The following is a 24,610-nucleotide window of genomic DNA, read 5'->3' on the forward strand; positions in this document are numbered from 1 at the left end:
GGTCATCATTAGAGACAGAAGAATCTGTAGAAAAATAAATCTGTTTTAATTCGTGATAATTTAGCATCTCCTTCCATAAACGTGCTGGTGTGTGTGTGCGTCACGCCACACTCTGCCTGCCGCTGTCTCTGCTGTGTGTCGATCCGACAGAGCATCGTCGCGAGAAGTCCAGAAAGATGCCGTCCGGCTCCGTCTCCGAGTCCAGAGACTCCACGACGTGGTCCATCGCAATCTCCGGACTGGATGACGGACTGGGACCGGAGCTGGTGCCTGGAGCCAGGAGGACTCTGGGGGACGACGGTGAGTCTGACATCATGGATCCGGTGCTGTGTGAGTCTTCACAGGGTGAGGGCTCGGGAAGGCTGCCGGAGGTCACAGTGTCTGGAAACAAACGCATCTTAAAACCCAACCCAAAATACACACCAAAAACAAAAACAAGACTGCATGAAAAAAAAACGACAACCTTACCTGACACTACAGAGTGTTTGATGAGGGAGGATGTGGCGGCGTTACCGGCGGCAGGTTCAACCCCAGAGCTGCTCTCCTCAACACAGGAAGTCATCTCTGAGACGGAGTGTCGTCTGACACCTGTGCCACCTCCTGTGTGCGACGAGTCCGTGTCAGATTCCACCACAGGTGACAGCATGGGAACGTTGTAGCTCTTGGAACGCACCACTGGGTTTTTGGCAGCGGAGGTGTTGCCAGGTTTGCCCGACCAGGCGCGCTGTCGACGTTTTTCTGAAGAGAGAAAAGATAAAGATAAAAGCGTGCCACACTCCAGAAAACATTTACATGAGGTAACATGGAGCGACCGCACACACACAAACACACACCTAATAAACGGGGGGAGCAGTCTGGACTGGAGGATCCATCTTTGGAATACAAGCCGTATGTCCCCAGGTAGGGAGAGACCACTTTCTGGATGAGGGACTCCAAACGAAGGTAGTCGTCTGTTATACCTTTAGATTCATGTACGCCCTGAATTTAATGAAAGACAGGATACAGTGAAATTATTAACAAATAACTGTACTTTGACATTTAAATCAAACAATGAGACCAACAATCAGAATTGCATTTTTAATCATCAAGTACTTAATGTTGTCAATGTTTTTCTTATAATACAATATAAAAAATCCCTGAGTACTGTAAGTATCAACATTTTTTTTCACGACAAAGTATAGTATAGATGTTTTTGTTAAATTTTGGACCAAACACGACATACTTTACTCTGAGGTTTTTGACCAAACGTTAGGGTCAAAAACTATGACCAAAACATCATAGAGTATGTCGTCCAAAAATGGTCAAAAACGTCATAGTGTAGCCCTGAATGACATAGTATCATGTTTGTCCACCGGAGGGCAGTTTAGATAAATCCACCACCACCAGTGAGTAATCTCTTCGAACCAGCCACCACCAGACTGGCACAACCTTACACGTGCAAATGAAACCACTACGCCACACATCCCTCTGTGATTTAGGAGCTCTTGGTGTTTTTCAGTGTTCACTTTGGATGTGGAGCCTTAAATGTTGGAGTACAAGGGAAATGAACCCACAAGCTCAAGATACTGAAGGCTGCTCCTTAACCAGTTGAGCTAACTACACACTCTTGCTTTTATTTTCTAACTGTTTGGCTGTGTGTGCTGGAATGACGTTATTAAGTAGTTCAATACGTTGAGGTCATGGGTTCGATTATTTTGCAGATAAGCACACAAGGACAAATAGCTCATGGGACTAAGAGAATGACTCAAGTTCCTAAGATTCGTGTGAATATGGGTTCAAATCTTGCATGGACTGATTTTTAAATACAATAGTCAACCAAAAAGAGTAAATAGGAGTTGGAAAAATGAAAGAAAGAGCCTGGAGTTAGCTCAACTGGTTAAGGAGCAGTCCTCAGGATCCTGAGGTTATGGGTTCAACCCTTGGTTCCTGTGAGTATGGGTTTGAATTTTAAATACAATATTCAACCACAAACAGTAAATAGGAGTTCGAAAGACATAAGATTGAGTGTGGAGTTAGCTCAACTGGTTAAGGAGCAGTCCTCAGGATCCTGAGGCTATGGGTTCAATCCCCTTATACGCCAACATTTAAGGTTCCACATCCAAAGTGAACACTGAAAAGCACCAAGAGCTCCCAAATCTCTCAGGGATGTGTGGCGTAGTGGTTGAGTTCACAACTGTAAGGTTGTATCAGTCAGATGGTGGCTGGTTCGAATCCACTTCGCCGTCCCTAGAGATTACTCGGTGGTGCGGAGCGGCAATAAAGTGGAGGATGGGAGAGAGGAGATAAGAGGGAGAAGAGGAGAGTAGGAAAGGAAGAGGAGAGGAAGAGGGAGGAGAGTAGGGGAGGAGAGGGAGAGTAGGAGAGGAAGAGGGAGGAGAGGAGAGGAGAGTAGGAGAGGAAGAGGGAGGAGAGTAGGAGAGAGAGGAGAGTAGGAGAGGAGGAGAGGGAGGAGAGGAGAGTAGGAGAGGAGAGTAGGAGAGGTAGGAGAGAAAGGGGGAGGAGAGGAAGAGGGAGGAGAGTAGGGAGGAAAGGAAGAGGAGAGTAGGAGAGGGAGGAGAGGAGAGTAGGAAAGGAAGAGGGAGGAGAGTAGGAGAGAGAGGAGAGTAGGAGAGGGAGGAGAGGAGAGGAGGAGAGTAGGAGAGGTAGGAGAGAAAGGGGGAGGAGAGTAGGAGAGGGAGGAGAGGAGAGGAGAGTAGGAAAGGAAGAGGAGAGGGAGGAGAGGAGGAGAGGGAGGAGAGGAGAGTAGGAGGGGGAGGAAGAGGGGGGAGAGGGAGGAGAGTAGGAGAGGGAGGAGAGTAGGAGAGGGAGGAGAGTAGGAGAGGAAGAGGGAGGAGAGTAGAAGAGGGAGGACAGTAGGAGAGTAGGAGAGGGAGGAGAGTAGGAAAGGAAGAGGAGAGGAGAGTAGGAGAGGGAGGAGAGTAGGAGAGGGAGGAGAGTAGGAAAGGAGGAGAGTAGGAGAGGGAGGAGAGGAGAGTAGGAGAGGGAGGAGAGGAGAGTAGGAGAGGGAGGAGAGGAGAGTAGGAGAGGAGAGTAGGAGAGGGAGGAGAGGAGAGTAGGAGGAGAGGAAGAGGGAGGAGAGTAGGAGAGGGAGGAGAGTAGGAAAGGAAGAGGAGAGGAGAGTAGGAGAGGAGAGTAGGAGTAGGAGAGAAAGGAAGAGGAGAGGGAGGAGAGGAGAAAGGATTGGGTTCAATCCCCTTATAAGCCAACATTTAAGGTTCCACATCCAAAGTGAACACTGAAAAGCACCTCGAGGGAGAAGTAAGTCATCCTTCTGTTTTCTGCTCTTCCCTCTCCCATCCTCTCCTACTCTCCTCTTCCTTTCCTACTCTCCCTCTTCTCTCCTACCTCCTACTCTCCTCCTCTCCCTACTCTCCTCCCTATTCCTCTCCTACTCTCCTCCCCTCTCCTCTCCTCTCCTCTCCTCTCCTCTCCTCTCCTCTCCTCTCTCCTCCCCTCCCTCTTCCTCCCTCTCCTACTCTCCTCCCCTACTCTCTTCCCTCTTCCTCTCCTCTTCCTTTCCTACTCTCCTCTCTCCTCTCCTCCCCTCCCTACTCTCCTCTCTCCTCTCCTCCCCTCCCTACTCTCCTCTTCCTTTCCTACTCTCCTCCCTCTCCTACTCTCCTCTCCTCTCTCCTCCCCTCCCTCTCCTCCCTCTCCTCCTCTCCTCCCCTACTCTCTTCCCTCTTCCTCTCCTCTTCCTTCTCTCCTCCCCTACTCTCCTCTCCTCTCCTCCCCTCCCTACTCTCCTCTCTCCTCCCCTCCCTCTTCCTCTCCTCCCTCTCCTCTCTTCCCTCTTCCTCTCCTCTTCCTTTCCTACTCTCCTCTCTCCTCTCTCCTCCTCTCCTCCTTTCCTACTCTCCTCCCTCTTCCTCTCCTCTTCCTTTCCTACTCTCCTCTCTCCTCTCCTCCCTCTTCCTCTCCTCTTCCTTTCCTACTCTCCTCTCTCCTCTCCTCCCTCTTCCTCTCCTACTCTACTCTCTCCTCCCTCTTCCTCTCCTCTTCCTTTCCTACTCTCCTCTCCTCCCTCTCCTACTCTCCATTGCCGCTCCGCACCACCGAGTAATCTCTAGGGACGGCGAAGTGGATTCGAACCAGCCACCATCTGACTGATACAACCTTACAGTTGTGAACTCAACCACTACGCCACACATCCCTGAGAGATTTGGGAGCTCTTGGTGCTTTTCAGTGTTCACTTTGGATGTGGAACCTTAAATGTTGGCGTATAAGGGGATTGAACCCATAGCCTCAGGATCCTGAGGACTGCTCCTTAACCAGTTGAGCTAACTCCACACTCAAACTTAGATCTTTCGAACTCCTATTTACTGTTTGTGGTTGAATATTGTATTTAAAATTCAAACCCATACTCACAGGAACCAAGGGTTGAACCCATAACCTCAGGATCCTGAGGACTGCTCCTTAACCAGTTGAGCTAACGCCAGACTCTTTCTTTCATTTTTCAAACTCCTATTTACTCTATCTGGTTGAATATTGTATTTAAAAATCAGTCCATGCAAGATTTGAACCCATACTCACACGAATCTTAGGAACTTGAGTCATTCTCTTAGTCCCATGAGCTATTTGTCCTTGTGTGCTTATCTGCAAAATAATCGAACCCATGACCTCAACGTATTGAACTACTTAATAACGTCAGTCCAGCACACGCAGCCAAACAGTTAGAAAATAAAAGCAAGAGTGTGCAGTTAGCTCAACTGCTTAAGGAGCAGCCTATCTTGAGGTTATGGGTTCAATCTACTTATACTCCAACATTTAAGGCTCCACATCCAAAGTGAATACTGAAAAGCACCAAGAGCTCCGGGATGTGTGGCATAGTGGTTTCATTTGCACCTGTAAGGTAGTGCCAGTCTGCTGGTGGTTGGTTCGATTCCACCTCGCAGTCCCAAGAAATAACTCGGTGGTGTGGTGGTGGGAGATCGGGGCTGTGCTCAAGCCCCCCCAAAACAAGTAGGGATGCAAGGATTACTTCATTACTAAATTAATTAACAATTAATTTAATAATCAATCAATTGTTGTTGGTTCTTTAATTGTTTTACAATTGTTCACATGTTGAACATTTTCTGCTTTCTTTGTTCCTTATAACAAAGAAATAATCAAAACAGAATCATTTTTGGCTTGTGGATTAAAAAAAGAGAAGACATTTGAGAATCATCAATTCCAGGTTTGACAAACATTGATGAACATTTCCTGGAGTCTTTGTCTTTCTGTAACAAACAGAAAACAACATTTGTATGTGAAGACAATACATATTATACTATACCATTTTTGGACGACATGCTATACTAGGACAAAAATGTCCTAGTATAGCATGTTGTCCAAAAATGGTCAAAGACGTCATAGGATAATCGTATGTGGTCCAAAAATGGTCAAAAATTGTCAAAAAAAGTTAAAGTAGTCGTAGTAGTAGTAGTAGTAGTAGTAATAAAAGTAGTAAAAGTAGTAAGTGGTGTAGTAGGAGGCTGGTTGGTTGCAACAATCTGTTTATTTATGAAAAAGAGTTTATGAAAATAAGACTCAATGACACTTCTGTCAGATATTACTGTGTGGAAACAAAATCTGAACAAACACAATTGGATTATATATATATATATAAAAAAGAAAACAGTCGACTGCCTCTTACGTGAGCAATTCTGGTGTGAGCAGCTGAGACTGAACCAAAAGCAGCTGTAAAACCACAACAATGAGCGCAAACACACCAAGTTTCACATCACTGACTGGAAACTCTGTGAGTCTGATACATTTCACATCACACAGAGCCATTTCATCCATTGTTACTGTGAAAACACTGATTAGATCAGGACACAGGCTGAGTTCATGTTTTACATCTATGAAAAAACAAACTGGAGTCGATGAGTACGAAAATCCGTGAAATGGCTGCTGATGCAAATCTCTTAATCTAATAAAGACTTCATTCATCCTCCGTACATATGTGGAGACTGTTTATTGCTTGTTAATAGCTCTTCTTGTTAAACGTTACATCACAGTTTTCATATCCGTCTGTTCTTTAAAGATCCTCTACAAATAAAAGACCCTCATTATCAGGACGTTGCCACTTTATGACCTCAAAGTGTCCATATATTATAAACAACAAGAGGCATGTGATGCATTTGTCTTCAGATCAATCAGCCTTCAATAGTCTTAATCACCGAGCCCCTGCTTCTAAACCACAGCGCAGAGACAAACCACATCAACAGAGCAGACTTCAGTGAAACTGGCGTCACAGTATTTTGACAGAATGAAAGAGAAATTACTAACAGATGAAACAAAGAAGCACTGCTTTCCACTCATGAATCTACCTCCTCATCTGCTCATTCTATAGTGTACGCTGCAGACAAAACAAAAACAGGTTCATTAAAATGACTCTGCTGCACAAATCCCTGTGTCCTTTTTTCACTTTACCTGTCTGAGTCTGGAAGCAGCAGATTTGGGCCAGTGAGTCACAACAGTGACTCACTTTCAGGCATAAGGACATTTAACACCGTCACAGACAAAGTAAAAGTACAGTAAATGTATGAAATGTTAAAAATATGAGAACAAGAGCACTGTCATAGCAAACTAACATCCACTCACACATGTTGTCGTCCTTATTTTACATTTTTAATCTGAATTAAGTCAAATAAGTAAACAATTCTTTCTGCTCCCTCAGGAAATGAATGTAACGGACAGTTAACTGTGTGCTGAGAAGCCTCACCGCACAGCAGATTACAAACTAGATCAGTTATATATATATATATATATCATTGTAAACATAACTAAAGTGTATATCCATGGTGTATTGTGAAAGAATCCATTGTGAACCAGCTGTAATTTGATTTAAATCTTGTTTTGTACTTTCCTTATTTTCAACCGCAACATGAAAAACCCGCTGATCAGTGAATATAATGATGTCCAATTATCCACAGGCTGCACATGACTGTCAGAGACTTAAGTCATTGTATATACACTTATCAACATGAATTGTCTAACCCTTAAGTCTTAACCTTCAAAAAGTCCTCACAGGGCAACAAACACAACAACACACAGGGGATTAAGTGGTCATGGGAATGCGACTGTTCACACTGACACCACTTCCTGTGAGATCCCTTTGCAAGAAGAAAAAAATAAAAATCTTGTTTCTCATCTGCTGTCACTTATCCTGCTTCCTCCACCAACAACAACAAGATACATGTTGTGTGTCTGACTGTGTGTGTGGATGAGGTGAAAGAGTGTTTATATATATATATATACCTGTAGTATTAGCAGCATCTGTATGATAGAAGGAGGAACTCTGGCTCGGGGTCGAGAGAGAGCCTCGTCCAGCTTCAGGTTCAGGGTGATGATGTTCCTGAAGTGGAGAAGAGCGAGCTGACGCACTGACGGCTCCTTCCCCTGAAGAAAAGAAGGACAAAACGTGACATCGACGTGATAAGAGTTGTGGAAATTCTCTGCTGCTGGTGAAGAATGAAATAGAGACTTCTAGCCGGCCGACAAGGTTTTTATTTTATACACGAGTGATCCTAGCTGGAGAAAGACCCAGAGCATAGTGAGCCCTCCACATTTATACCTGAGCAACTACCCTTTCACATTCCTCCAATAGACAAAGGAGTCTGCCTTTCCAGGCCGTGTTTTCACACCTCTTTGTCTACTGTAGGTATCGGGGAGCCGACTCCCGGATGCAGATGTTGTAGGAAGGTGCAAGTTCAGTCTAGACCTAATTACACAATACACAAAAGGACCTGGTATCTTGTGTTAGAAAAGGGTGATGGACAGGAGAACGTTAGTGAGTGTGTGTACCTGTACAGGACAGAAAATGGCCTGCAGCATGGACAGAACATCGCAGAAGAAGAAGTCCCACGTGTCGGCCAGAGAGTCCAACAACTTCTGACCTACAGTGGGAAGAAATTATGAAAAAACCAACAAGTGTTTCTTCAATATTTGCAACATAATTTAAAAGCCTTAAAGTCAACTTGAAATGAAACAGGCATTTTTTTCTCACTGAAATCATAGATAAATTCCTAAATGTCACAGATAATTTATTCCTGAAAATACCCAGTTATTTGATGAGTGGGGTTATTTCTATTTCCACATGAACACGCACTGACTAAATCTGATTAAACCAGAACAAAGAGTCAATGCGGTTTCTTTCTGACGTAGAGCACACACACACTTCCTGTAAGTGTGTGTGTTGTCATTTATCTGGTACTTTGACTAAAAGTCATACATTTACCACAACAGAGAGAAGAAAATCGTTAGAGCGTCCCAGACACACTCTTTCACTCTGTGTGTGTGTGTGATGGTGCAGTGATTACACTGTGTTCTCACAGTTGAAACTAATAGTTAAATGTTTAACTCTACATTTGGATGTTTAGTCAATAATTATTTGGCTCTGCTACGCGAGTGTGTCATGTTGAGATAAAAACTGCTGCCATAAATTCTCTACAACAGATAATCAAAATCAATTTAAAGTACAGAACAGATTTATCTTTTTTATAAAGTTTTTCTTATCTCTGTAAAGGCCTTTTATTGACAAAACAACTAATAGATTAATTGTGAAAACCAATCTACAGTCATTAAATCTTCCTCTTTAATTTATAACAACATGGCCCGTTTTTACCTTTTTTATTATCTGCAAAAATACTTCCTCTCCAGTGTTTTTATGGGTGTTCTTTTGTGTGCGTGTACCTTCATAGAAGCGGATCTTGTCTCTCAGTATGACCATGCCTTTAGTGAGCAGCTGGTTCTGAAGGTACTCGGTGAAGAAGGAGCCCAGCTCCGTCTTTAGCAGCTGTCTGCAAAATAATAATAATAAAAAAAACTTTTTAAAAAAGTATATGGGTTGTTTGTGCACATGCAGAGTCTGGTAAATGCATACATACACGTGGTTATGAAGCTGAAATAATGACATTAACACGCTGTGTTTAAACAGCAGCGAAACCAGGAAATGAGGAATATTTAACAATGGGGGTTTTCCATTGTTTTACACACACATGCACACATGCACATGTTTTTGCAGCTATAACCAGTTAATGTCTAACCTTAACCTAACATTAGTTTTAAACTTAACCAGATCCTCAGAAATGAGGTTCTGCCTCATTAGGAGCAGGTTTTGGTCTCTCCATGAGGACAACTGGTCCTGACAAGGTCAGTGTTTATGCCAGAAAATGCTCCTACCTTCTGTTACTGCTTACAATAACAATCCAAACCATTTATTGGCAAAAACAAGCACTTTTTATGGATATAAAAGTGATCTACTTGACCAAATATGAATATATTAATGCCGAAAGTTTAAGCAGTGCATTATGTAATAAATCTAAATCAACTGGCCATAAAATCCTCCTAATATGTCACAGAGAATCAGGAATAATGTTCATATAACAAACTGAACTCACCAACAATACAGCCAAAATATTTGCATTAAAAAAAAATATTTTGCAGACTGCAAATCATGTTTTGGCATGCAGCGCCACCTACTGCCGTCTACCAATCATTGCAGTCAGTAGAGTCTCAGTTGCCGAGCAACCACGGGTTGCCAGTTACGTCTGAGCTACAATGGCGGAGAAAACCTAAAAGACCTCTGTATTTTGAATTTGAGTGTAGTAACTGTTTTTGGCCACATTCTCACATATGGCGCCTTTAACCTAACTACAGTTCAAATATTAGTCTTAAACTCAACCAGATCCTCAGAAATGAGGCTGTGCCTGGTTTCATACGCCCTCGATTACACACAGCAGTGACTCCTGTGAACTGCAGCCTGTTATCATCCCTGTTTCAGCGGACAGTCGAGGGAACAACGTGTACAACATTTTCAGTGAAGACTAAACTTAGCAATGACGCGCCGAAGCTCTCGCTGCGAGCGTTTGACAGAAAGAATGTTTGTTTTCGGCAAAGAAATCTGCAGCTGAAGTGAGGGGAGGATGAAAAACACTATAATTTAGTCAAACGTCCCAAAATAAAAAAAAACTCGAGCATAGTTGTGTGAAAGTGAGAGTCAGACAAACAAAGTGCAGACACACAACAAAAACACAGATTTGCATGCAGATGGATGAATGGATGGAGAGAGAGAAAGAGAAGCTAACCTGACACCTTCATTCAGAGTGTAGAGTTCATTTTCTCCCAGATCTTTCCTCTGGAAAACCGAGATCACAGCGTTGTGGATGCTGCAGATAAACACACAGGGAAACATTTAGTCGATGAAGACTTGAATGAGTAATGTGGAGATCAATATGATGCTGCTGCTGCTGCTGCACGAGGATAAAATACACATGATGTAGCTTTATTTAACTGGTAGTTAAAGGTGCCATATGTAATGTGGCCAAAAACAGTTAATACATTCAAATTCAAAATACAGAGGTCTTTTAGATTGCGTTTTCTGACATAATTGGCTGAGACTCTACTGACTGCAATGATTGGTAGACGGCTGTAGGTGGCGCCACATGATTTCAAAACATAAACATGATTTGCAGTCTGCAAAATATCTTTTTTTATGCAAATATTTTGTCTGTACTGTTGTTGGTGAGTTCAGTTTGTTATATGAACATTATTCCTGAGTCTCTGTGACATATTAGGAGGATTTTATGGCCAGTTGATTTAGATTTATTACATAATGCACCGTTAATGAAAAAAATCAATAAAACGGACAAAAAGTTGACGTCAAAGTCACTTCTTTCAAAGAAAAATAAAAGCCCTATATTATATATATACTATATTATATCGTATTTGGTCGAATTAAACAAACAGCAGCAGCATCATTATGATTTCAAGTTTATCCTTCATTTGACCAAGTGGGGTAAAATAGCCCTTTAATAATCCATTCATCAAATAATCATTGCAGCCTTAACTAAATCCAAAATAGACTTAAATAACAACACTAAAAATAAAGCATTTCCATTCAATAAAGCACAGTAACAGTAGAACATGACACCACACACACACACATGCACACTGTGTCTGTGTCCTGAAACCTCGACAAACTATGTATCTGGGTTAAAGTCATAAAACCTATAGTGTATGCAAAGTAAAAATAAAATGAAAACAACTGTGTGAAACAGGAACTTGAGCACGTTTCACTGCAAGATTCAGTCCAGCTCATGTGGTTGGTGCAGAACCGAGAGCGCGTTCTTTACAATCTGTGCTGCAAAAAACATCAAAAATAACCAGAGAAAAGAGAGAGAGAGGAGAAAAGAACCTATGAGGCAGAATGAGATGAGAGAGACGGACAGAGATGAAAAGAGAGAGAGAGAAAAACGGACCCTGAGGGGAAGAGGACAGGATGAGTTGGTACTTATGTGCACGCATTAGAGTTTTCATATTCACAGCACGGACAATGGCGACAATACGGCTTCCTTCTGTTGATGCTTATGCTTACATGACATGGCAAGTGAAAAAGGTGCACACATGCAAAGACATATTTGCATATGACAGAGGCCGCCACTGTGTGTGTGTGTGTGTGTGTGTGTGTGTGTGTGTGTGTGTGTGTGTGTGCAGGAGAGTGGATGTAAGATAAGAAATGTTTGCACTGACAGATCTAAAAACACTTAAATAGTGTACTTGCATTAGCAAAAATGTTTCCAACACTCCACTACATCCATAGTAAATCTGTATTTATATTGAAGGTAACGGACAGTTTCATTCATTTCAGTCATCTTGTGGAGCCGCTACTGTATGATTTATGTTGAAAATTGACACAAATAATACAATTCTAAACAGTCTGTTCTTCAGTAACGAGCAAAACTGCAGGTCCTTCACAATAAAAGCCTTATTGAAAACACTGAGTGGAACTGGGGAAAAGAAATGAAAGATTGTGTTTGACTGATAAGGCGGCTTATAAAAAATACATGTATATTCATATTTTAAAAATATATATATATAAAAATAAAGAAAACAATATAATGCTAATGCTAAACATGCTAATTTTTTTAAGTATAGTGCAGAAGATTAAAATTTATCAATGCTTTAACTAAACTAAACTAAACTAAACCAGTTCCTCAGAAACGAGGTTCTGCCTCTTTCAACTTTGTAATCTGAAAAATAACAAAAACATCGTTGCTGGTTTCAGTTCCACTGGTAGTTTGTTCCACTCAGTAAATGGTAAAGGATGCTTTACCTTATTTGATCTGAACTCTGGGGCTGGCTATGTGGTGTGTATTATTTTAATGTGTCTTTATGGACATAAACCATGTAGTGATTTGTAGACAAGCAGCAGCAGCAGCAGTAAGTCTATTCTATAAGTCAGAGGAAGCCAGTGTAAAGACTTTAAAACTGGAGTAATGTGCTCTGATCTTTTTGTTCTGGTTAAAGTCAAATGACTTGCAGCTGTTTAATTCTCCTTCCTGTCAGACGAGTGGAGATGAAAGCATGAATGAGCTTCTCCTGGTCTGTTTGGGACAGAACATGAACGTGGAACATAATAATCACGTGTCTCTCTCTCTCACACACTGACCTGTTCCAGGTAGCGTTGGCCCCGGCTCTCCTCTGCTGCGTCCCCTTGTCTTTGCTGCACTCGTCCACCAGGCGTTCCCCGGCTGTTCCGGCCCTGTCCCCTCCTCCCCCTGCTGGGCTCTTAGCCAGCGGGAGGTCGTTGAGACTGGACGACGAGCTGTTGCCCAGCCTCAGTTTGCTGTGGAGACTCCTCGAAATCCAAAAAAGAAGAAGAGATAGAGAGACACAACGGTAATAACCACAAATATAAATATAAATCATTATTTGTTTTACAGACGTGAATCTATAGATCTATATTTTTGTTTTGATTTTTTATTTGCTGACAACGTTGGGATTTTTTTTTTTTACTGGAGGGTGATTACGTTTTATTAGCCATCTGTTAATGTTTACATAAGCTAATGTGCTGTAGAGGAGTGAAGCAGGTGAACTCAGGAGAAATAAACACACACAGAGAGGAAGAGAGAAAACTGGCGATATATAAAATCCCTCCTCTTTTCTGGCATAAACACTGACCTTGTCAGGACCTGTAGTCCTCATAGAGACCAAAACCTGGTCCTAATGAGCAGTGTTGTAACGTAACAAAGTCCAAACACATGCATTTGGACTTTGTTATTTATATTTAACTATCTTTGTTACTCATTACTACCAAATAAAATCAGAAGAAGAAGAGTTGGTATTATGGTCTGTACACTCTTAGAAATAAGGGTTCCAAAAGTGTTCTTCTACAAGGGCTGAGGTTCTACACTCTTAGAAATAAAAGTGCTAAGTAGAACCATATAAGGTTCTTCGGCTTGTCCTCATAGGAGAACCCTTTTTGGCTCAAGGTAGAATCTTTTTATAAAGGTTTCACCTGGAACCCTTTTGGGGGATTCCACCAAGAACCCCTTCAAAACCCCTTATTCAGGAAAGGGGTTTTAAAGGGTTCTCTGGATCAAAATGGTTCTTACTGGAACCACTGGTGTTACCAAGAACCCTTGAATGAAGCAAATGGTTCCAGGTAGAACCTCAGCCCTTGTAGAAGGACCCTTTTGGAACCCTAATTTGTAAGAGTGTACCTGGAACCTGGAGAAGGGGTATTCAAGGGTTCTTGTTAACACTAAGCGTTCCAGTAAGAACCATTTTGATTCAGAGAACCCCTTTACTAAATAAAGGGTTTTAAAAGGATTATTGGTTACACTCAGGGTTCCAGGTAGAACCTTTTTATTAAGGTTCTACCTGGAACCAAAAAGGGTTCTCCAATGAGGACAAGCCAAAGAACCTTATATGGTTCTAGTTTTACTACTTAGAGCTTTTCTAGTCTTGATGAGCCGCTTTACACGCTTCAACATGGGGGTAAGTGTCTTGCTCAAGGACACATATAGACTAGCAGAGCCAGGAATTGAACCCACAACCTTCCTGTTCTAAGACAACACTGCTACCATCAATCCTCACTTTCTTTTGATACATTGTACATCAGAAAATGACTTTTGATACTTATGTACAGTAAATGTCATATAAGACTTAAGTAATATATAATGATAAAAAAGAGACTTCAACTTCTACCAAAGTCATTTACTGGTAATATACTTGTACGTTTACTCAAGTATCCCTTTGAGGTACTTACACTGGTTAAGTTAAGTTCTTAAAAGGAAACCTACACAAATCTATGTGGAAAAATAAGTGTCTCTCGCTCTCTTTCACCTCCTCCTTTTCTCTCTCTTCTCTTCTTCTTTCTTCTCTTTCCACTTGTACATTCCTCCACCTTTTCTCTCTCCTCTTTCTTTCTTTCTCTCTCTTTCTCTCTCTCTCTCTGTCTTCCTGTCTGTGCCAGGCTGTGATCATGTGACATTCTGCGAGCGACTGTGCCACCGAGCGAACAAAGCAACTCTTTCAGGTTCAAAAAGCTGCCAAATGGGTGGGGAAGAATTAGAAGGTGACACTCGTTTCACCTTGTACTTGCTCTGAAACACAGTGAGTCGTCGGTCAGGCTTTTCACGACGAGCTGATCCAATTCACTGACCGCTCGCTCACTTCATTTACCGCGTTGATTGTGTTTTGCTTTTATTACCAAGCTGAACGGAAACATTTGCTTTCAATCTTAGTTTTTAAGAACATCTGGAATCATCCGTGTCCTGTGGACGCTTCTCATATCAATGGAATTAAATTTAACTGGATTTAAAAAACAGAAGAAAGGGGGGGGGGGGGGGGGAGTGGGAAAGAGAAGAAAGAGGGGATGGAAAATCAGCGGCTTGAAGAATAATGTGGAGAGGAAGAGGATAGGTGTGTGTGTGTGTGTGTGTGTGTGTCAGCCTGGATCTGAGTTCAGCTCCACATAAATAGGTCAGCGTGAGAAACAGGAGCTCTGGGCTCAGTCTCTCCTTCACACACACACACAAACACACACACACACTAAAAAGTAAGACTATCCAAATACTTTGGAAGGTGTCATCTTGTACTTTGTGTCAATCTACAGACACTTCAGTCAAGATGCGACGACGTCTCAAGAACTATAATTAAATAACTCACAAAAACACTATCTCTCTCTCTGCTGCCGGGAATTAACCCAATTTAACTCATTCTTTTCTAAATGTGCAGGGATTTGTTTGAGAGTTACTGATACTGTTTGTTCAGTGAGTTCAGAGCGAGAGAGAAAAGGCTGCAGAGTAATTACTAAACAAAGGAGGATAAGAGGGACGCGCTCAATGAATGAATGAATGAAAGAATGAGGTCATTCAGGAATGTACGTGTGTGTACGTGTGTGTTACTCATTTCTGAGGAACTGGTTAAGCTGAGGGCTGACATTTGAAATGTGGCGGCAGGTTAAAGTTAAGGTTAGTCACTCACTGGTTATGGTTAAGGTCAGGGAGAAGGCTTTAGTTAAACCAGAGGTCTCAAACGCTCCATCGATGCCATGCGGCCCGTCACTTAAATGTGTGTGATATTTATAGATTCATTTTGCATCATGAATGTGTTTTCTGTTGTGAATTATGGATCATAAAGCAGCAAAACAAACACCTTTATTCTGAAAGGATGTCAACTATCGTCACAATATCCTGGTATAGTTTTAAGAGAATATCACCCACGCCCTACTGTTGTTTTTCTCCACACAGTTGTGTCCTTACCAGACTTGACCCTCATGTGACCCCCAGGTCATTTGAGTTTGAGACCCCTGGTTTAGGTTAAGCTAAGGCCTTACTTTTGATACTTAAGTACAGTAAATGTCGTATACTTTAAGGCTTTTACTTAAGTAATATTATTCACTTCTACCAAAGTCATTTTCTGGTACTAAGTCAAGTTAAGTCAAGTCAAATCAAGTAAAATCAAGTAAAATCAAGTAAAATCAAATCAAATCAAATAAGTCAAATCAAGTCAAGTCAAGTCAAAACAAGTCAAAACAAGACAAATCAAAAGTCAAATCAATTCAAGTCAAATTAAAAAGTCAAATCGGGTCAAGTCAAATCAATTCAATTCAATTCAAGTCAATTCAAGACAAATCAAGTCAAATCAAAAAAGTCAAATCAAGTCAAGTCAAATCAAATCAAATCAAATCAAAAAAGTCAAGTCAAATCAAATCAATTCAAGACAAATCAAGTCAAATCAAAAAAGTCAAATCAAGTCAAGTCAAATCAAATCAAATCAAGTCAATTCAATTCAAGTCAATTCAAGACAAATCAAGTCAAATCAAAAAAGTCAAATCAAAAAAGTCAAATCAAAAAAGTCAAGTCAAATCAAGTCAATTCAAGACAAATCAAAAAAGTCAAATCAAGTCAAATCAAAAAAGTCAAATCAAATCAAAAAAGTCAAGTCAAGTCAAGTCAAATCAAATCAAATCAATTCAAGACAAATCAAGTCAATTCAATTCAAGACAAATCAAGTAAAAACAAGTCAATTCAAGTCAAATCAAATCAAATCAAATAAAGACAAATCAAGTCAAATCAATTCAATTCAATTCAAGTCAAGTCAAGTCAAGTCAAGTCAAGTCAAGTCAAGTCAAGTCAAGTCAAGACAAATCAAGTCAAGTAAATCAATGAAAGTCCTTAAAAGGAAACCCCACACAAGCCTTCACATGATCAAATCTGGCCTTCGTTAATTAAAGGTTAAGGTGAGGCACTTAGTTGTGATGGTTAAGAGTACGTTAAGGGGATTGCCCTAACATTATGTCTATGTTGTGTGTGCATGTGTGTGTTTGTTGTTACCTCCTAAAAGAGCCCTCTCGTTCCATGTTGGTCTTCAGCTGTGATCTAGAGTCCACCCACCAATCAGCATCTGACAAAGGAAGGAAACAAACATACCTCGATTAAAGTTGATTTTCTAGTTCTCGGTGAAGATAATATTTTTATTTGATGTGTCAAAGCAGGAAATAAAGAATAACACTAATGTTTCGTGGTATAGACATTTCCTCGCAGCCGGCAGGTGTTACTAATGACACTGACGAGGGTTCTGAGCCACTCTGAGCTTTAATTAACCTGATTAGGAACACCTGTGTTTACCGTGTCGGGGTCAAAATGGCCGCTGTAGCCGACACAAAATTTCTCCTTTGCGAAATGACAATTTGTGTGATTCATTTGCAAAGAGAAGAGCCATGTTGTTTATTTTAAAACAGACACGGAAGATAATGACTGCCTCTATGTCAATGAGACCACAAACATCTACTTAATCACTCTATTTACACCAATAATTATGGTTTACCAACTATGGGATGGCTCGATACCATTTTTTTTCTCATCTGAAATTAATATAATGTTATTTAAATTCACATTTTCGGTAAATTGAGTGATTTTTTAAATGATATTTGTTGTTTTAGCGACATTATAATAATTATTTCTCAAACATTGAGGCAGTTTTAAAATAACACTTTTTTTTTAGTGGGAAAGTGACCTTCCCCTACACCTGAACATCACTAGCATGACCTGTAACCTGTTGCTAAAACAAATCAAATGGTGGCCTCAGACTGTTGCACGTTATTGACACATAAATAAATAAAGCTTTAGTGACATGATCACATTTGAGAGTTCTATGTACTATTTTTTCTCTTTTTTGTGTACTATATATTTATATTTTTACATTTCTTGTTATTCCTTTTACTGTACGTGCAATTAAAAAAATAAACTGATAAAAGATACAGAGAAATCACTTGGACAGTCTGTCTAAACTCTAAATGAATAAGCAACGTTGTTTTTTTAATCAAATTACAGTGAAGAGGCCAAGACTGACACTTGACACTCAGTTAGAACACATGAAGCAGCTTTATGGCCTGTATTAAAGGACCAAACAGGTTAAAGGTGAGACTTCCTCATGACCCACATCAACCGCCCTTTGCTCCACATCCTTTCTCACTATACATTGTTGTAAAAACGCGACATTAAAGTCCGTGTGAATTACAGCCATTGTTTTCCTGCTCGTGAAAATTATGCAACGCCGCATCGGTCGAGGTCACCGTTAAAACCTTTAATTTCACAGTCGGTGCAATCATCACGTGTTCAGATGATATTGGTGATGTCGTTTGTTCAGTACTGACTCTCAAGTGGCCGAGGCTTTACTTCCTGGAAACTGTATTTGCTGCTGCTACGCAATATAAACCATATTCTCCTGCAGTGACAGATGTTTCCAGGTCTGTTCCATCTATTTGTTTTACTATGCAGATTTATTATTATTATTATTTCTTAATGACATGCATTTCCTAGATCTGACAAAATAACTTTAACTTCAGCAAAAAAATGTAAATACATTAAAAATAAAGTCAAGGTGAAAGCAACTGTGAAGATTTGTGTTTGGTTAAAAATGAAAAGGGTGAATTGTACAGCCATAACTCTGATGTCTTTGGCATCAGAGTTATATATGTAAGAAATGTCAATAAGGAGGCATTTTACATTGAAATACTTAAATACATATACGTGCAAATGTGTTGTTATTGGACAAAAGATGTCTCTGGCAATTCATTCTTTAGCTCATTAGGGAGTAAGACAAACTTGAGCATTTGTTTACCTCTATTGTCGTGTATAATAACAGAACTTATGTGTGGAAAGATTTGTTTTTCTTGGAGTTTTGCAGTCCAGAAACGTACCTCATTGCCTCGTGTCGCTCTCTGGAGCTGCTGGCCTGGAGGAAAAGCAGAAGACCACAGAGAAGGTCCATGGATGTTGTGAAGGAGGACACAAGGACAGAAGAGGACAGACGAGGACAAAAGGGACAGGGAAAGATGGAGGGAGAAGCAGAAAGAAGATCACACATGCGAAACGTTACCAAAACCTAAAAAAAAACCTCTCAAAAATGTCTCAACCAATATGGAAGACAAATGTCGACATTTAATTTTATATAAGCATGAAAACAGAGAGGACGTTGGTGAATATTTAACATATACAACTTCTCCACTCCTGTTGACGCTTTCACTTTAAATCCCTGTGTAATGTTCATAAACATAACAGCAGACAGTAGACACACTCCTGGACCTGGAGCAGTCACAGACTGTGGTTGTGTGAACTTGATTAGAATAAGGAAAATGGAATGAAACCAGCAACCTCCCACACACACATGCACACATTTAAAACCTGACTTATCCTTCATTAGAGAGACTCCACTGTTGGAAATCAACACCCTCACACACACACACACTGACATGACAGGGAAATTAGCACCTTGCTGCAGCAGGTTTGTCTGCTCACAGCTTCACTTCTGGCACTAAACCAAACCACAAGTTGAGGTTCTGCTGTAAAACTCGCTCAAGTGTCTCTTTTTTAAGGGGAAACCAGAAACACTTCAGTAGGTAAAGAGGGTTTTCTGTCTTCTTTAGCACACATTAAACCACTGAATGGAGTCAAATAAATAAATAACGCGAGACGCGAGGACAGTTTGGAGGAGTTGTTGATACTCACGTTTGTTGTGGTCGCTCACAGATGTACAGACCCCTGAAGACTGGAGGTCAAAGTGTCCACAGTGTCCGGTCATTTAGCGCAGACTAACTGCGCGTGTCAAGGTCTGCGCACTTTCTCAGCTGCGAAGATCCGAGATCATCAGGAGGATATGAGGTGCGCGTGAGCTGCGAGCTGCTGTCGGCGCGCGCTTGCACTTCAGGAGTGTCCGCGCGCGAGAGAGAGAAAGAGAAGGAAGTGTGTGTGTGTGTGTGTGTGTGAGAGAGAGAGGTGTGGGTGTGTGTGTGTTTATGCAGGGGTCGAACCCCGTGGAAACTGTTTGTGGTTTCTCTCTCACACACAGACTCACAACCCCCCCCCCCCCCCCACACACACACACACACATACTCTTGTAATTGCTGCATACTGAGGACCAGCATTTCCACTTTATAAATCAACACAATTACAAATATCCACTTCATGAATGACATCTTCAAAGAACTACTGGGTGCAGTACCATAAAGTGTGTGAAACACCAGGGCTGGAAAACAAATTGAGGATCTCTGTTAATAGATAGTATGTTTACAACCTAAGGAAGTGATTTCAATGAAAACAAAGTGAGGACAGACAAAAATGTCCTCACTTCGTAAAAATGACCTCACTTTGTTGGTTAAAAACCTCACTGGTCCTCAGTATGCTGCAAGTACAAGAACACTGACACACACACACACACACACACACACACACACGGGCGAGAACATGCAAACTCCATGCAGAAAGACCCTTGTTCTAAACCCAGGTCATGAACCCCAGGGTTTTAATGGCTGACCTTTGACCTTAACCTGACCATGCCTCAAATCTCAAACCCTAAAAGTATCTTGTTCAATAAGAAAAATGAGGTTCTATCTCATTAGGACCAGGTTTTGGTCTGTGTTTATGGCAGAAAAGGTCCTGAAGAGCACATGTTCTACACTCTTAGAAACAAAAGTGCTAAGTAGAACCATAAAAGGTTCTTCGGCTTGTCCTCATAGGAGAACCCTTTTGGAGGGTTCCACCAAGACCCCTTTTAAAACCCTTTATCCAAGAAAGGGTTTTAAAAGGTTCTCTGGACCAAAATGTTTCTTACTGGAACCATTAGTGTTACCAAGAACCCTTGGAAAACCCTTTCTTCATAAATGGTTCCAGGTAGAACCTCAGCCCTTGTAGAAGAACCCTTCTAGAACCCTCATTTCTAAGAGTGTATAGTTACAGTATGAAATGGTTTGTCACAGGCAAGACATCAAGTGTTCCATCCTTAAATCTCAGTTTAAACTACTAATCTCAGTCATTAAAGTCAGATTATGTGAGGGGATTAAGAATATAACAATTTGAGACGTAACACAAACAAACGTGCAGGATCACCACCGTCTTTAGGAGTCGTCCTCTAGGATTCATGGATGTTAGTATAAAAGATTAAATGTCTTGTTCAGACAAAAGTGTGGAGGAGAGAGGACACACACACAGAGAGAGAGAGAGAGAGAGAGAGAGAGAGAGAGAGAGAGAGAGAGAGAGAGAGAGAGAGAGAGAGAGAGAGAGAGAGAGAGAGAGCAGGATAGAAGCAGCTTTTGTCAGCAGACTGAAAACACTGGACGTCTTTGTTTACGAGCAGATTAGAGCGCAGTCATGTTTAATTCATGTTGAAATAATTCACAGGCACAGCAGTACAACAGCCTCCCACTGACATCACAACACTGAGGGACACTCAGCAGCTCCTGTACACTGAGTGTGTGTGTGTGTGTTTGTTTTCATTTCATGTGCCTTTAAATGTAATTATCTCTATGTCGACAAGAGCAGCAGCAATATCTAATCTGCAGGTCAATATATTGAAGAGATAAGTCAGGTTTAAGGGTAAGATGTCGTCAGCGTTTGAGGCTTTTCAGGGAATCGGTGAACTGCTCTCAATCCTGCACCAAACAGTCTTGTATAAAGTACTTTAAAGGTAGTACTTGAGTAAAAGTACAAGTATCTTACCAGAAAATGACTTTGGTACACTCTTAGAAATAAAAGTGCTCAGTAGAAGATTATAAGGTTCTTTGGCTTGTCTTCATAGGAGAACCCTTTTTGGTTATAGGTAGAACCGTTCTACCTGGAACCCTTTTGGAGGGTTTATTCAGGAAAGGGCTTTTAAAGGGTTCTCTGGATCAAAATGGTTCTCACTGGAACCATTAGTGTTACCAAGAACCCTTGAAAGACCCTTTCTTTGGGAAAAGGGTTTTTCAGAAGCAAATGGTTCCAGGTAGAACCTCAGCCCTTGTAGAAGAACCCTTTTGGAACCCTTATTTCTAAGAGTGTAGAAGTTGAAGTCACTTTTTTAAAATAATATGACTTAAGTAAAGGTCTTAAAGTATATGACATTTACTGTACTTAAGTATCAAAAGTCATTTTCCTCATCTGGAAGGTTGTGGGTTCAATTCCAGGCTCTGCTAACTCTTCTTCTTCTGATTTTATTTTGTATAAACAAGTAACAAAGACAGTTAGAGGAAATGTAGTGAAGTAAAATATGTACAAATACAGTGAATTTTGTATTTAAGTACAGTAACAAAGTATCTGTACAACACTGTATGCTAGAAACTAACACACACACATGCTGGCTTCTATGACATCAGAGGACATTACGCTAACTATAATTACTACTGACCTAATCCTAATCCTGACCTTAATAACATAACTTTAAAAAACATGTCTTCACCTTAAAATGTAGTCATTCACATTATTGTTGACTTGTAAACAGATTGAGGTCCCCACAACATAAGGAATACCACACCCACACACACACACAACCTTTAGCCCAGTGTAATAAGGAACAGGTTTAAGTTTTTATCTTTAACTTTATCAGGACTTTAACACAAGCACGGAAAAAAACACTTTGACGTCACATAAACACTGTAAATTAGCGACACATCATTATCTATTGTGTATGTTTAATTTTGTATACGTGTTTTAGTGTTTTTGACTAATCCAATAGTGTATTTAACCATATACATTTTCACTTTTTGTGAATGCATTTTTATTTAACGTGTTATTTTACACGAGAGGTAATTCTAAATAACGTGGCCTCACATCACGAGTTGATGTGCTCGTATATTTCCGCAGTACAGCGGCAGTAAAAATGCTTTCCTGTGTTTTTTTGTTTTGTTTTTTTCCACAACCTCTTTTCTGATATGGTTTATGACGGCAATTTGTGCTTTTTACGCTGCACTTTGAAGTCCATTTTAACAAGGAAGGCGTAGGCTCAGAAACCACAGCACACGAGTGCGTAGAGGATTGTACATGTATGATGTAAAAAAGTTTTTGATGTTCATGTATGTGAAACTCACACACTTATATAATGATGAACTCTTTTGACAGGTTTTTATGTCATTTCCTCTTGTTCTTGCTCACACACACACACACACACACACACACACACACACACACACACACACACACACACACACACACACACACACACACACACACACACACACACACACACACACACACACACACACACACACACACACACACACACACAAAGCATTCCCTATAGTCTCTTACCCTAATCTTAATCCTAATCCTAAAAACAAGATCCTAACCCTGAAAAGAACCAGGTGATGTCATGCAGTCACAGCTTCCTGGTTGGTGTCACCATGGTAAAAAAAAAAAAAAAAAAAAAAAAAAAAGTGTGTGTTTGGCAGATTTGGGCTCTCATAGACTTTTCGTTTTGCCTGCTTCGTTCCACAAAGTCAGAGTTCAACCCGTATTTACAGTTTCCACTTCACCGGCGTCCTGAACCCACATGTGTCACAGCTCGAGTGTGAAGCCACGAGGTCAAAGAGGCTTCAGTCTGTCGGGCAAATCAAGGGGAGTGGATTAAAGATGGAGGGGAATGAAGAAGAATTGTGTGAATGAATGAGTGGTAAATTTTTTTAGTTTAAAGCAGCTTTAAGATGAGACAAAAGTGTTCTATTATAAATACAACAGTGTTGTAATGGAACAAGTACAAATACTTTGTTACTGTACTTAAACCTTTAAGGTACTACTCAACCATTTGGTCGTCACTACATCTCATCTCACTAACACTTAATGTGACTTGTTGAATGTCGTACTTTATGAATTATGCAAACTATTATGAACAGACGTGTCAACCGTTTGGTAGAGGCCTGTATCTGAAATACTGCAGGGTCTAATAAAAAAAAATAGATTGTTGTTATTGTTATCATAAGTAAATAAAATAAAATAATTAAAAAATAAAAAATGCAAAGAAATAATTTTTCCTTTGCTTTTTTTTCATGATGCGTACCTTAAAGGGTTAAGGACAAAATTCACATATGTGTACTTTACTTTGTTGTTTATATTTTGAGCAACTTTTACTCCATTTCCTCTAACTCTCTTTGTTACTCGTTACTACCAAATAAAATGAGAAGAAGAGTTGATATTATGGCCTGTAGTGTCTTGCTCAAGGACAGGAATTGAACCATGGCTCAATCCTTACTCCTCACTTTTTTAATACATCGAAAGTACATTTTATATCAGAAAGTGACTTTTTGATACTCAAGTACAGTAAAGACTTTTACTGAAGTAATATTATTTAAAAAAAGTGACTTCAACTTTTACAAAAGTAATTTTCTGGTAAAATACTTGTACTTTTACTCCCTTTTATGTACTTTATACAAGACAGATGGACAGATGAGTCTATCTGTGAGGATGTTCTGATTTGAAGGACAGAAGAGGAAAAAAAAAAAAACACTTTTCAAGGGTGACGCGTGTTTAGTAAACACACACACACACACACACACACACACACACAAACACACACACACACACATAGGCCTTCGCTGCGTCCTGTATGGAAACTCTCAGTCAGCTAAAACCGGTTACATAAGAGGTGTTTTATCTGTGGATTTAAATAAACAAAAACACCGACGATAACGCATTCTCACGATGTTACGAGAACAGTTGTCACATATTTAGAGTCACTGTGTTTCTGTTCAGCTGATAAGTTTTGATTCGACAGAGGCGGACGATAACTTTAAACAAATGTTCATTCCGTCTATATCTAAAACCATTATCACAAGGTAAGCACCAAGAAAATGTTTTATTTACTTTTGATAACAATAACGACAATAAATATATAAATATATATTTTTTTTTTTAAAAATACAGGCCTCTACCAAACGGTTGAGACGTCTTTTCATAATAAACCTGGTTTGCATAATTCATAAAGTACAACATTGACAAGTCACATTAATTTAGTGTTAGTGAGTTCAGCTTGATGCATTTTCAATGAGATATAGTGACTTAAAGTGTGCTCGACCAAATGGTTGAGTTGT

At 40.4% G+C, this 24,610-nt stretch overlaps 1 protein-coding gene across 1 annotated transcript; it reads right to left on the bottom strand.

The window, feature by feature from the left end:
* Positions 1 to 100: 100 nt before the first annotated feature.
* Positions 101 to 16,633, bottom strand: LOC310941421 (proline-rich protein 5-like; the record flags this gene model as incomplete). Its single annotated transcript, XM_083906593.1, has 9 exons — positions 101 to 381; positions 469 to 738; positions 834 to 978; positions 7,243 to 7,383; positions 7,789 to 7,880; positions 8,677 to 8,783; positions 10,071 to 10,151; positions 12,434 to 12,622; positions 16,608 to 16,633. The coding sequence occupies 9 exons, from the start codon at positions 16,631 to 16,633 to the stop codon at positions 101 to 103; spliced, it is 1,332 nt and encodes a 443-aa protein (XP_083762719.1).
* Positions 16,634 to 24,610: the final 7,977 nt, after the last annotated feature.

The sequence above is a fragment of the Microchirus variegatus genome, assembly GCF_963457635.1.
Source record: "Microchirus variegatus genome assembly, chromosome: 20".
Lineage (NCBI taxonomy): Eukaryota > Metazoa > Chordata > Actinopteri > Pleuronectiformes > Soleidae > Microchirus > Microchirus variegatus.